The following is a 13,232-nucleotide window of genomic DNA, read 5'->3' as shown; positions in this document are numbered from 1 at the left end:
GGACAGGCCCTGGGGAGCCTGTGACTGGGCTCATCTGGAGCCCGCCCACAGCCCCCGGGACAGAGCGTCAGGCCAGGCTGGGGTGCAGGGACCCCGACACACCCCCGGCCGCCTCACGCGTGGCAGCTGGACTCACTATCTCTGTATCCGCGAGACGATGGTGCTGAAGGCCGCCTGGACGTCGGCCGCGGAGCACGTGCACACCACGGGGAGCGTGTGCCTCTGCAGGACTTCCGACAGGAACTGGGGGTGAGGGCGTGGGGGCCTCAGAGCCCCACCCGGCCTCNACCTGCCCCTGCCAGTCGGAGGTGTTGACGAGAATGATGTTTTCAGGCAGCTGGTCATCAGAGATGAGGATGTGGTTTAGCTGGTCGTACACGGTCTTCCTGGGGATCTGCAGACACAGGCCCGTCCACACCAGGTGGGAAGGGGCTGCGTCCCCTCGCCGCCCAGCAGCCGCCCAGGAGTGGGAAGGACAACCCAGGCCCGCTCCTGCTCAGGAACGTGGCTTTGCTTTGGACAGAGGTCAGTGGGCTGAAGACACCGTGGACGGTCGGATCCGGCCCCGGGTGGGTCGTGGGTGGCCGCGGCCCCTCCCGGAGACGCACCTGCAGCTGGCTCCTCGTGTCGGGGCAGCGCTCGTTGTCCAGACTGTTGGCCCGCTCGTTCTGCGGCCGGGCCGGCTGGCGCTCCTTCAGGGATGTGCTCCGGCCCCGGCGGCCGGCCTGCTTCCCCTCGGACCTGGGGGACCAGGAGAGGCTGGGGCAGGCCCGCACGCGTGCGCTCACTGCCCCAGGGAAGGGGGCTGCCGAGCACTGGGGGCAGCGGCGGATTCCCGTGGGGCGGGTGGAGGACGTGAGGGCCCATCCGCGGGGGGAGCGTGGATGGGTCAGGCACACTCACACACGCGCTTTAACCCCGGCACGAGGCCCAGTTCAACGTGTGAAAGCAGAGAAGGGGCAGGGGCGCCACACCAGCCCCGCTGCTGGGGTAGGAACGAGGGTTCTGGCCGCGGCTGGGAGTTCGGCCAGGCGCCCGAGGAAGGTGAGGAAGACGGGCCCGAGGCACATCCCAGGGAGGGGCTCGGAGACGACCCCGAGCCCAACCAAGACGGCGGGGGGCAGGGCATGCGAGAGCCCGCTTGAGAGCATCTTCCATTGCAAAGCTGCAACTCAGCCCCGCCTCTTCGACGAGCCTGTGGGGCAGGGTCCAGGCCCCCTGGGGCTCCTGCGCTGGACCCGGTGCCACCGTGTGGGGCTCCAGCTTGACGGCACTGGGCACCCTCCTCCCACACTGGTGCCCGGGGCCACGCGGGGGCCACAAGGTGCAGGTGGCCAAGAACGTGAGTGGCCACAGAGACCACACCTCAGCCCCAGCAAGGGGTGCGGGGGGCCCACTGTGGGCCTCTGAGTGGGCCCAAATGTCTCTGTGCTTCTCGTCTGGTCACCCGGGGCCCTGCCCGCCACGCTGGCCCACGCGGGCGATGCCCAGCTGACAGCCCCCCAGGGCGTGCCGTCACCTGGTGGAGGGGATGACCAGAGACTCCGTCTTGGTGATCCGCCCACTGGGCGGCAGCTTCTCAGTGAACACATCCAGGGCCGAGGTCCCCACCTCCGGGCTGTCCTCGGGCTGTGCCGGCTGCTCCCCAGGGGCGGGGGTGCTCTGATGTGCAGAGAAGGAGGCTCATTGGGAACCCTGTGGGGGCCTCCTGAGGGCCGGCCTCCTAGGCGACGAGTCCCTGGTGTGGGTGGGGGTGCTTGGACTTTTTCTGGGCTGACAGCTCTCTGCTCTTTGCATGCCTCTGGACACGCTGGCCTGAGGAGCCAAGCACCAGACCTCCCCCAAATCCCCCTAAAACCTGCCCTGTGGCCCTGGACACTTTCCTTGAGAACCCCCATGAGGGGACAGAGGCTACCACAGCGTGCACGGGGTCTGTGCTGACAGCCACGCAGGGGACACCTACTGTCCCCAGTGACCCAGAGGACCCTGACCACGCCGTGGGGTGTAAGCTGAGGACCTTGGCCTCAGAGCCCTGAGACAGGGTGTGAGTGGGCCCTGCGCCTGCTCACATGGGTCACGGTGTCAGAGACGCTGTCGCTCGGCTGCTTGCCTCCCAGGGCCCGAGTCTTCTCGGGCACGTCAGCCTGTATGGACAAGATGGGAGTCAGGATACATTTACTGGTGGGCGCTGAGGCTGGCTCACCTCTGGGCAGGGGGATCTGGGCTTGGGGGACAGCCTGGGAGGACTGGCCAGGGCTTCCCTAGGCCACAGGCTCGGTCTCCCCGTGACAGCCTCCTGGCATCAGGCAGGGAGGTCCCGGCCACACACAGACCCAGGAGCGCGGTTGGCTCTGGGCTGGTCTGACACTGGCTAGCAAGCAACACCCTGAGCGACCAGAGACGGGAAACCCCGGACAGCCCGCCCGAGGTCTGGGGTCCCGGCAAGAGTGCACAGTGGCCGCGTCCAGCCCGCTCACCGGACTCGGGGGCTCCTTGTGGCTCTGGACGCTGTGGATGCTCCCGATTTCCGTCTGTGAGCTGGAGTGCGACAGCCCCTCAAAGTAGGGCCTGGGCATGAGGATGGACAGAGGTCACCCTCCAGGACTCTTCCCCATGCTGATGGCTCAGCCGCTGCGCCCTGGGGTCTGGCGGCCACACAGGGCTGGTGTGGGGCAAGGGAACCACAGCCCAAGACAGGACGCCCTGCAGTCCCCGTCAGGTCAGGTCCTCCACTGGCTCTGACGTCCACAGCAGAGGACCTCATCCCCGAGACCCGGCCCCTCCCGGCCTGACACCCCCCTGGACCTGACACCCTCTTCCGGCCTGACGCCCACAGCAGAGGCCCCTCCAGCTTGTACCCTGGGCAGGGCGGCTGGTGCCCAGGCCGGTGGCTGCACCCAGCGGTCCTCCAGCCGGGGGACCTCAGGCCGCAGCTCGCAGGAGTGCAGGCTCAACAGCACAACGACGGGGCTGTCCGCAGGGTCCAGCGAACCCAGGCCGGCCAGGTCAAATGCACTGTCCCCAGCAGACAGCCGGGAGGGGGATGGGGGACACAGATTCAAAGAGACTTAGAAGCTTCTCAGGCTGGGGGCGCCTAGGGGGCTCAGTCGGCTGGGGGTCTGACTTCGGCTCGGGTCATGATCTCACAGTTCATGGGTTCGAGCCCCGCGTCGGGCTCTGTGCGGACAGCTCGGAGCCTGGAGCTGCTTCAGATTCTGTGCCTCCCTCTCTTTCTGACCCTCCCCTGCTTGTGCTCTCTCTCTCTCTTTCTCTCTCTGTCTCAGAAATAAATAGAAACATTAAAAAGAAAAAAACAACTAAGTTTCTCAGGCTGGGGCGCCTGGGTGGCTTAGTCAGTTAGGTGTCCGACTTCGGCTCAGGTCATGATCTCACGGTTCGTGGGTTCAAGCCCCGCGTCGGGCTCTGTGCTGACAGCTCAGAGCCTGGAGCCTGTTTCAGATTCTGTGTCTCCCTCTCTCTCTGCCCCTCCCCTGCGTGGTTTCTGTCTCTCAAAATAAAATAAAGACATAAAAAACTGTTTTTTAAAAAAAAAAGCAGCTTCTCGGGCTGACACAGTGGACGGGGTGCACAGAGTCTGGTGACAGCGCCACCAGGGACGTGGAAACGTGAGAGTGAGGGCAGGACCAGGGCCTGCGGTGCCATGCAGGCTCCCAGGACAGTGAGCGCCAGCCGCCAGCGACCTGGAGGTGACCTGGGTCAGCCAGAGGTGACAGAAACGAGACCCGGTCCAGCGGACGGGGGCAAAGCCCGAGGGGCCTCTGGCCTTGCTGGCTCTGCAGGTGGGTGGGCGGCAGGCAGGAAGCCAAGTGGGCTGAGCTGGACCCCCGGAGCCACAGCGAAGGCCAGAGACTGACCCTGAACCAGAGCCACGGATGCCGCAGGCGCCCCCACAACAGGCCGACTGGAGGGTCAGCGGCTGCAAAGAGAGCCCCCCTCCCTGTGTGCGAGTCTCCATCCAACCGACTTCCATCAAGATGTGAAAACCAGACCCAGGAGGCTCTGGACTCCCACGTGGCCCCCCTTGGCGGCCTCCCTGGGCCCCACAGTGACGCCCCCAGGATGGGGGCCACACACACTCCTGCCCTCTCTGGCCTGCCCAGGCTGACGCCCTGCTCCTTGGGGACATGCCCGCTCCCCGCCCCTGCGCCCAGGGAGGCCTTGCGACCCCAGCAGCCTGTCTCCCCACGGGACGGAAGGGCCCCTCCTGTGACGGGTGCCTCGCTCGGCCCCACCGGGACCCCAGGAAGACCCGAGCACCCGCCGCACGCAGAGCCCGCACCCCTCCATCCCTGACGCCCCAAGGCCTCCCGACCGCTCTCCTGTCAGCATGCTTAGCGGGGGCTGCAGAGCGAGCTCCCCGGGACGCAGGCTGCCGGGCGCCCGCCCCGCGACGCCTGGGCCGGCGCTCACCGCAGCCGCGGCTTGGGGGCGCTGAGCACGCTGTCGTCCTCCTCCAGGTCGGGGCCGCTGTCGCTGGCGCGCTCCACATCCAGCGCGTCACACAGAAGGTCCAGGTCCTCCTCTGCCTCGCGGACACGCTCCGCGGGGTCCTGCTCACAGTCCAGGACCTAGGCGACAGCAGGTGCGTGGGCGCCCGGCTCGGCGGGGCCCCTCAGCGGGACAGGCGGGAAGACGGTGCCGAGCCGCCGGAGGCCCTTGTGCAGCACATGCCAGCAGCCCGGGTGTGCCAGGCGCTGGGGTCACATGCGGGGCCTCCGGGCGCCGGGCACGCTGTGTGGCCAGCAGCACGGCCCCGCGTGGGGTTCCCTCCCCAGGGTCTCCCTGGCCCTTCCCTGCCCCCTCCGCCTCCTCAGGCTCCCACGGAACCCACTTCTGTCCCTTGTCCAGAACGCCACAGAGATGGAGCCACACGGCAAGCGGCCCCCCGCGTGGCACTTCTCGGACCCGGTGGACACGTGAGAGCGTCTGCCCCGCGTCTGCCCGCGAGTCCTCGCTGCTGCGCGCCCCGAACGCGGCCCGCGGTCTGACCCGCTGCCAGGGGTGGAGGTCCTGGGGTTTGCCGCCCCAGACGAAGCCTCCGTGACTGCCTGCCGGTCTCTGCGTGGACGCGCGTGGATCTCTCGACGGTGGATGCCAGGAACGCCAACGCTGGCGGAATCACTTGGAGGAGTGCAGGCGGCTCTCCGCCTGCACGGCGGGTCTGGGGTTCCACACCCTCGCCAGCATCGCCTGCTCCGCTCGAAGTCGCAGCCGCTGTCGGGCGGCGCCTGCGTACCGGTGAGGCTCTCACTTGCGCCTCCCGGACACCCCGCCGTGCTGAGCGCCTTCTCGCAGGGTGGCCGGCTGTTTTGATATCTTCTTGGGAGAAAACGTCTCATCAGACTCTCTGACCAACTGTTATGCTGAATAATTAATTTCTTACCCGGGTAGTCTTTTTATTTTGGGTTGGAAGCGTGCTCTCCACCTTCTGGGTACTAGTCTCGTGTCGGGTCTAAAATCTGTAAAAACCTTCTATCCTACGGCCGCCAATTCATCTTCGGGATGGCTGCTCAGAGCACAGGAGTTTTACGTTTTGAGGGTCCAACCACCTGTTCTCTCTTTGGCTGCTGGTGCTTCCGGTGTTCCATCCAAGCCACTGCCCGGCCCGTCCTCGGACACCACTCCTCTGCCTTCCCGAGACGCCCACAGCGTACAGCCTTGCACTGGGTCCTGGATCCATTTCGAGTCAGTGCTCACACACAGTGCGAGGCAGGGGTCCCGCTTCTCTCTGGCACGTCAGAACCTAGCTGTGCCATCGCTGTGCTGTAATGCCTATTCTCCCCCCGTCAAGTAGTCTCAGCAATCTTGTCCGAAATCAGTTGGCCATAAATAGAAGGATTTAGGGCGCCTGGGTGGCTCAGTCGGTTGAGCGTCCGACTTCGGCTCAGGTCATGATCTCATGGTTTGTGAATTTGAGCCCCGCGTCCGGCTCTGTGCTGACATCTTGGAGCCTGGAGCTGCTTCCGATTCTGTGTCTCCCTCTCTCTCCAACCCTCCCCTGTTCACGCTGTCTCTCTCTCTCTCTCAGAAATAAACATTAAAAAAAATTTTTTTTTTAAAGATGACTTATTCTATGTAATCTGAGTCCCTTGCATTTCTACAAGTTTTTGGACCAGCTGGTCTGGCAGCTGAGGAGGTGACAGGGACTGTCCTGAGTCTGGGGGGCGATCTGGGGGGAGCCCGACTCCAGCGCCTGCGCCCGGGGGCCTCCCGTGTGCGCATGAGTGGCCGTCGCCCTCAGTTCTGCCACATCCACGTGTGGCGGTGACACCTGGGACACTTACCTGCCACCTCTCCCGGGTGTACACGGAACCCACGGACTAGTTTCCCTCTGCCCACGTTAACGGTAAAACCAAGAATTTTTCTTCTGGTCATAAAGGTGGGCAAACCCATCACCGCACACTTGGCGCAGCAAACAGCCACGAGAGGGAGCTCGAGTGCCACGGCGCGTCCGTGGTGGGGGCCGGGCGTGTGCTGACGGGGCCCCCGGAAGCTGCTCTCTGCTCAGCTCTGCAAACCTGAAGCCGCTCCAGCATACAGGCGGCTGAGAACCAACCGGAACACAAAACTCATGGCCGCACCCGAATGTGGTCCAGCTCCCTCCCGGTCTGCTCACTGCACTGTGATTCAAGGACGCTCGGGCAGCCGCTGCTCGACCCCCGAGGTGTCGTGGGGGCCGGGGGACCCAGGACTGTCAGAGCAGAGCCAAGACGCAGCCCAGGTGCCCCCAGAGCCCTGGCCTCGCCGGGACGCCCACCGTGGGCCAGGGGTGCGGGCGGACCCCACTCACCTCGTCTGACACTTTAAACCTCCGCAGCAAGGCCACAACCTTCTGCTTGAAGTTCTGCTGCTGCAAGACCAGCGAGGACAGAATCAGAACCGAAGGGCGAAGGGGCGGGGTCCCTGCCGAGGGCGCGGCCAGCCGCTGCAGCTGGCGGCAGGGAGGCGCGGACGCACAGCCTGAGCCGGCTGTGCGAGCGCGGCTCTCACCTGCCAACAGCACTGGCCCTTTGCCAGCATTTGGGACCCCAGTGGCACTGGACTTGGGGACAGACCTGGGAGGGGTGCTGAGGGGTGCTGAGGGGGGCGTGCGCCTCCTGTCACCGGCCCCTTTCTGCGGCACCGCCTCCCTCCTGTGGGGCCCAGGGGCGGGGCGGGGCGGCGGGGACGCGGAGGCCTCAACAGAGACCACGAGCTCCGTGTGTGCCCAGTGCTGCTCTGGGCCTCAGAGTCCGAGCTCTGGTCACGAGTGCGACAGCCGCCCTTAGCCACCCTCAAGGGGGCGGCCCTAGCAGAGGGGGCCCCCGCTCCCCCGCACGACCCTCAGTGTGAATGGAGGCTCACACGGGTGCCGCCCCACCCGCTGTGCCAGGGCCTCCAGAGGGGGTGGGGAGGAGTCTGGGCTTGGGCCCCAGGGCCCCCTCTCCTCGAGGCTCCCGTGTCCACCACCGTGCGGGACGTCCCCCACACAGGAGCCGCATGGCTCTGGGAACTCTCGCAGTGGTGGGCGCCCCGTGACGGGCTGAGGCCCCCGCGTGGAGCTTTCCCCCTGGAGGAGAAGCCCCGCGGGCCTGCCCACCCCCAGGGCCCCTGTGCCGGGCGGGCGGGCCAGACGCTGAGCAGAAACAAGGGAAGGGGACAGCCTCCCAGCTCTGCTGGTGCAGTGGCCTGAGCAGTGGTGGTCTGGGAACACAGGCCCCCCACCCCCCACCCCGCCTCCTCTCCTGCCCCAGGGGCCAGAAGCAGTGGCCTGGGGTGAGGCCTAGACCCCTGCCAGGGAGGCTCTGAAGGACCATGGTCAGCGGCTCGAGGCGGCGTGTTCACGCAGCATCTAAGGGACTGGGCCTCAGGGGAAGCCAGCAGGGCCAGGCCAGGGGGCAGCCTCACCTCCCAGCCCCCCACCCGGGGCCCCCAGTGTTAGTAAAACCAGTTTCCACCGACCCTGGTCATGGACGCCGTTCTTACTATCGATCTCCGCTGCTTCTTGGGCTTGCCCACATCGAAGTCTTCCTCGTCCAAGTCCTTGGGGAGACAGGGAGCCCCGGGCTGGGAGGGCCGTACCTGCACCCCCGCCTCTACCTCCCCTCCCAGCGCCGCCTGCACTGGGGACCAGCGGGAGCGCCCTGGGCTGTCTGCTGGGGGCTGCAGGGAGCCCTGAGGCCGCACGGGCCGCACCCAGTTACCTGCCCTTGCACGGCATCATCGCTGGCCTCCTGCTCGGAGGAGAAGCTCTCATACTCCTCCTCAGAATAGTTATCTACGGAATGAGCAAACGGAACGGGGAGCCCCTTGAGATTCCGACCGGTGTCCCGGCAATGAGGCAGCAGCCAGAGGACCGGCCCTCCGGGCACACGGGAGCCACAGCACTTCCAGGTGGGGGCAGGGCCTCACCTCTCCACTCCCACAGCAGCCCCCATGGGCCTCAGACACTTGAGCCTGGACCTTGTACCTGACTGTGTCCCCCACGGGCCTTCCCACACCTCAGGGGGACAGTGGCCCCATGGTGATGGCAGCAACAGCCATGCTGGCACCTGTGCCAGACCCTGGAAGGCACTGCGGTCAGCTCCATGACCTCCGCTGAGCTTGCAGAGCTGGGACGCGGGGCAGAGTTGGGATGTGGGGCACAGAGCTGGGACATGGGGCACAGGGCGCGGGGCACAGAGACGGGATGAGGGGATGGGACCCCCAGGCCAGGCGTCCAGAGCAGGCATGATGTTGCTGTCAGGCTGCAGCCCAGAGGGAAACCCACAAACCCTCTCGGCCCCTCCCCGGCTTCTCAAACCCAGCAGGACAGGAAGGCAGACGCACCTGCGGACTTGGCCTTGGGCCCAGCCTGCATGGCGCTGTCCTCATGGTCAATGGGCTGGCTGGACAGGGAGAAGATCCAGATCTCAGCCACCTTCACCGAGGCCTCCTTGATGCTGCTGCAGAGGCTCAGAATCTGGCCGCCCTCGGACGGGTGCTGCATCACCTGGGGGCAGAGCTCAGCTCTAGAAGGCTCCACAGGGCAGGGCCAGCACCTGGCAGCCCCACCTCCTGGGTGCGTGTGAACAAGGGCAAACAGCAGGCAAGAGACAGGACTGGGGGACAGCGGCACAAGAGGCTCTGGGAGAGGGTGTTCCGGTCGCAGGAGGCCACCGGCCAAGAGCTGGGGGTCGGCACTGACTGGGACTGAGGCTGCCAGAGAGGGGAGGGACTTCAGCAGCCAACACTGGGGACGCTGTGGCTGTGGGCCACCAACCCCTGGGATCCAAGTCCAGGGGCCTATGTCTGTGGGGGCCCATGAAGGACCGGCCAGCAGCATGGGCTAGGGCTCGGGCTGCAAAGCCAGCACCCACCAGGCAGGCCCACCAGGGAGAGGGGCACCCGCCTCCGCGCACCCGTGGTAACAGCCTGCGGCCCACACCGGTCCCTCAACCCAGCACTGCCATCGTCCGAGCCCTGCGTGGGAGTCCCGGGCCACATGAGTACGGCGCAGGGTCAGCCTGGCCACCCACTCACACGTGCCACCCTGCCCTGCCCCAGGCGGGCACTAGCACAGCTCTGTGTGGGCATCAAATTGGCCTAGACAGCACGGACTGCCACCCCACAGTGGCGGAGGCCCCACAGCACAAGAGACACCAGGGCCCACCCCACGGCTCCCAGAGGCCCCGGGAGAGGCTCAGAGCTCCGTTCCTGAGCCCCGCACCAGCCACACCGTGGGACGCCAGGTCCTCCAGGACAAGGTGGCATCGGTCAGTCGGGTGCTGTTCTGATGAACAGCCCTTGATACCCCAGGGAGCTTCCTGATACGTCAACCCCTGACCCAGAGCAAGCACGCGCCACCCTCCTAGGCAGGGCCGCTGGAAGGGAATGTCCCGGGAGGGACCAGCTGGGGCGGGGGTGCTTGCCAGACACTCCCTCCAGGAGAGCGCGGGACGGACCCACACTGGGCCAGGATCTACCCTTGGCCAAAGGGCAGCCCGGCCACCCAGGCCGTCAGGTCGGGGCACACGGAGGGGGTGGGGTGGTCAGCCGGCTGAGCAGGATGTGCTCACCTCGGCCATGTTGATGGAGCCCGCTGCCAGCGTCTTGTAGCCCAAGATTGTTCGGTTTTTGTACCGCTTTCTCCGCTGCAGCATGATCTGAAGCTTGTTGCCTTCTCTTTTCAAGAAGTGAGGGTACTGCAGAGAGGGGGAGTCACCCGCCATCTGTGCCAGCCACCACGCCAGCCAGGCTCACTCCTCGCCGGGCCACCGTGTGCCTCAGCCAGGGACACAGTAAAAGCCGCCGCTGGCAGATGTGAGCAGACTGCCGGGCCTCTGGGCAATCAGTGGGGCTGTGGCCACCCAGCACAGCTGCCCACGATGCAGACTGCAGAGGGCATGGGCCTGGAGCGGGGCTGGTCCAGGCTGCCCTGCCGAGCAGGCCGGGGCTGCTGCCCCAGGGCTCCTGCGCCCGAAGCAGAGGCCATACACTGTGCACAGCTGTCATGGCCCCGGAGCTGAGCTCCTATGAGGGTGGACTGCACTGCACACCTTGTGAACTACACTCCCATACAACTGGCCCCTCAAAAAAATTCAGCACGTAACCCAGAAGGTCCTGTGGCGGCCAGAACTAGGGTCACGAGTCCCCTGCCCCAGGCACAGCCAGGCAGGCCTGGGCCGGCGGGAGGCAGGGCCGGCACCACAGCAGCTCATCTTTAAAGCGAGTGTGTGACAAGGGTGGCAGCCACCCTCGAAACAGCCCCACGAAGAGGAAGGGAGGCCGGCGCTCCGGGGGTCCCAGGGCAGGGCTGCTTCCTGCTGGGGGGTGCATGCCTCGGTTGGTTGCACTGAACCCAGCACGCTTCAAAGGGGCCTGAACTTGCAGTACTGAGGGTCCGTATATTCTCCCCGCCTCTTCTACACATGGGAACAATATGGCCTTTTTAAAAAGGTTTTCTTTATTTCAGTAACCTCTGCACCCAACGGCTCAGACTCACAACCTCCGCCGACGGAGCCAGCCAGGTGCTCCCAACACGGCCTTCTGAGGGGGTGTAGGTCTCACTACGTTCTCCTCCCGGAAGGAGCAGGAGGGAAAACTCTAACCGAGCGCGCGCGCATCCTCTAAGGGGCCCGGCGGGGAGGGCAGGCCCACCTGCAGCGAGAACGTCAGCGCCAGGTCGGTCTCCACTTGTCCGCTGGGGGGCAGCACGATCTCATGGGACCGCAGGATCCGCTTGGAGCCCTGGGATACAACAGCACAGCTTCTCACAGGGGGACCGAGCGGGGGCTCCCGAAACCGCTCAGGATGAAGAGCCGCAGGCCGGGCTGGGGCTTAAAAGCGCCCACGTCCTTCGACCCTCCGAGCCCTCCTGTCGCTGACCACGGTGTGGCAGGGACCGCCTTCCGCGTGACAGAGCAGCAGCGGGGTCAGGGGAAAATGGGCAACACCTGGAAGGGCAGGTGTGCGAGAGGCCAAGCGTTTCTGAGGGTGACGCCTCCCCAGGAAGCAAAACATGGTGCAAGGTGTGATGATTAACACCCGGCACGGGTACCACCACGGGGACCAGATGAGGCGTCTAGAAATACAGCCGCAAACACACAGACACATGCACAAAACCCCGTGTATGATGGGGTCTCAGATACCAGGAGAGGCTAATCACTAAACAGCTGCAGGAAGAGAATAGCCAGTCATTTGTACAAACACAGATCCTAACCTCAAACTCTACCAAAATTAATCCCAAATGCATTAAAGATGTTCCTCACAGTATTGTTTTACCCAGAGGCACCTGGGGGCCCAGTTGGTTGAGCGTCCGACTTCCGCTCAGGCCATGATCTCACGGTTCGTGGGTCTGAGCCCCGCGTCGGGCTCTGTGCTGACGGCTCAGAGCCTGGAGCTGCTTCGGATTCTGTGTCCCCCTCCCTCTCTCTGCCCCTCCCCCACTTGCACTCTGTCTGTCTCAAAAATAAACCATAAAAGAAAATTTTTAAACGGCTGTCCCAACATGGACAGAGCAGGAGAACGTGGACCGACCGGGAGGCTGAATCCTGAGTGCAGGAAGCCACGGGACGGACACGGTGTGGCCCCACATCTGCAGGGCGCCAAGAGCAGGTGGGTTTGGAGCCACAAAGGAGAGCAGTGGCTACCGGGGGGCGGGGGGGGCTGAGGCGGCTGCCCAAGAGGAGGGTGCAGAGAAGCGGCCGAGAGCAGGAGCAGGCGTGGGTGCAGGACAAAAACAACAGGACGGCGGGTGACGAGCAGTGGGGAGGGGTCCCGGGCACAGCTGTGCGGGCGGGTGGACGGCTCGGGACCACATGGCACTGGCTACTCCCAGCCCACGCGGAGTGATAAAGCGTGTGGACCAGCACCCCTGCCCCTGAGCTCACAGAGTCCGTGAGTGGGGGCTCCAGCAGCCTGAGCCGGGGGTGAAGCAAGCACTGTGTCCCGTGGGGCTGATGGTCTGGGGGCTCCAACGTGAGGCAGAGCTGCAGGGGGGCCACTTGGAGGAGGTGCCAGCACGTGCGGACGCCTGTGAGCATGGCCCCTGGGGGAGGGAGGGGTCCGCAGAGCCGGCCCATCGGTGGGGGCCGCGTCTGCAAAAGGCCGTGTGAGGCACGGTATGAGCAGCCGAGGGCTGAGAGCCCCCGGACTTGGGAAGTGGATGAGGAGCTGGTGTCCCTGAAGGAGACCCTCCTGCACGGTGGCCGGGGGCTGGGTGAAGGCGGTGCTGAGGGTCACTGTCCCCCAGGGTGGGGCCCGGGCCAGGTCCTCCCGGAACAGTGAGTGGTTCCAAGGCAGGGTCCTGTGAGGACCAGAGGGACAGAGAGGGGGTGAGGACGAGAGGTGGGCACGGCCGGGCTGGCCCTGGGTCAGGGCTGGTGGAGAAGGGCCAGCTGGTGCCAGGCACACATGTGAGGGTGTGGCGGCCGGCCTGCACCACGATTCTGCTCTGGGAAGGCACACGTGCGAGTGACCTGTACACGGACTTCCCTCCACGGGGATGTGGGGTCCAGCCATGCCGAGCATCAGGGCCCTCCTCCAGGTGAAGCACCGGGGGCGGGGGCCTGCCGGGCAGCCGGGCCCACCATCTCCCGGCGGCACGGCAGGCTGCGCTGATGCCCTCACCTGCATCTTGACGGCGATCACCACGGAGACGAGCTCCTTCTCCAGCTCTGTGAACACCACCAGCTTCTTCAAGGTCAGGCTGCACAACCTGCCGGGGGCACAGGGCTGCTCAGTCCGGCCCG

The 13,232-nt window shown here is 65.6% G+C and overlaps 1 protein-coding gene across 1 annotated transcript in view; it reads right to left on the bottom strand.

The window, feature by feature from the left end:
* PACS2 (phosphofurin acidic cluster sorting protein 2) overlaps positions 1-13,232 on the bottom strand; it is a 51,969-nt gene that overhangs the window by 8,901 nt on the left and 29,836 nt on the right. Inside the window, exons 2-15 of the mRNA XM_077756744.1 lie at positions 13,111-13,198; positions 11,140-11,229; positions 10,059-10,184; positions 8,830-8,992; positions 8,205-8,278; positions 7,987-8,043; positions 6,812-6,871; positions 4,432-4,589; positions 2,478-2,568; positions 2,070-2,144; positions 1,520-1,662; positions 609-741; positions 290-394; positions 137-243 (exon numbers count right to left, since the gene is read on the bottom strand). Coding sequence (XP_077612870.1) covers positions 137-243; positions 290-394; positions 609-741; positions 1,520-1,662; positions 2,070-2,144; positions 2,478-2,568; positions 4,432-4,589; positions 6,812-6,871; positions 7,987-8,043; positions 8,205-8,278; positions 8,830-8,992; positions 10,059-10,184; positions 11,140-11,229; positions 13,111-13,198 — 1,470 coding nt within the window. The remainder of the gene's footprint in view (positions 1-136; positions 244-289; positions 395-608; positions 742-1,519; positions 1,663-2,069; positions 2,145-2,477; positions 2,569-4,431; positions 4,590-6,811; positions 6,872-7,986; positions 8,044-8,204; positions 8,279-8,829; positions 8,993-10,058; positions 10,185-11,139; positions 11,230-13,110; positions 13,199-13,232) is intronic.

The sequence above is a fragment of the Crocuta crocuta genome, unplaced genomic scaffold (assembly GCF_008692635.1).
Source record: "Crocuta crocuta isolate KB4526 unplaced genomic scaffold, BGI_CrCroc_1.0 scaffold729, whole genome shotgun sequence".
In the NCBI taxonomy this organism is placed as follows: domain Eukaryota; kingdom Metazoa; phylum Chordata; class Mammalia; order Carnivora; family Hyaenidae; genus Crocuta; species Crocuta crocuta.
Note: the sequence above shows the minus strand (reverse complement) of the source record. Positions and strands in the feature narration are given on the sequence as shown.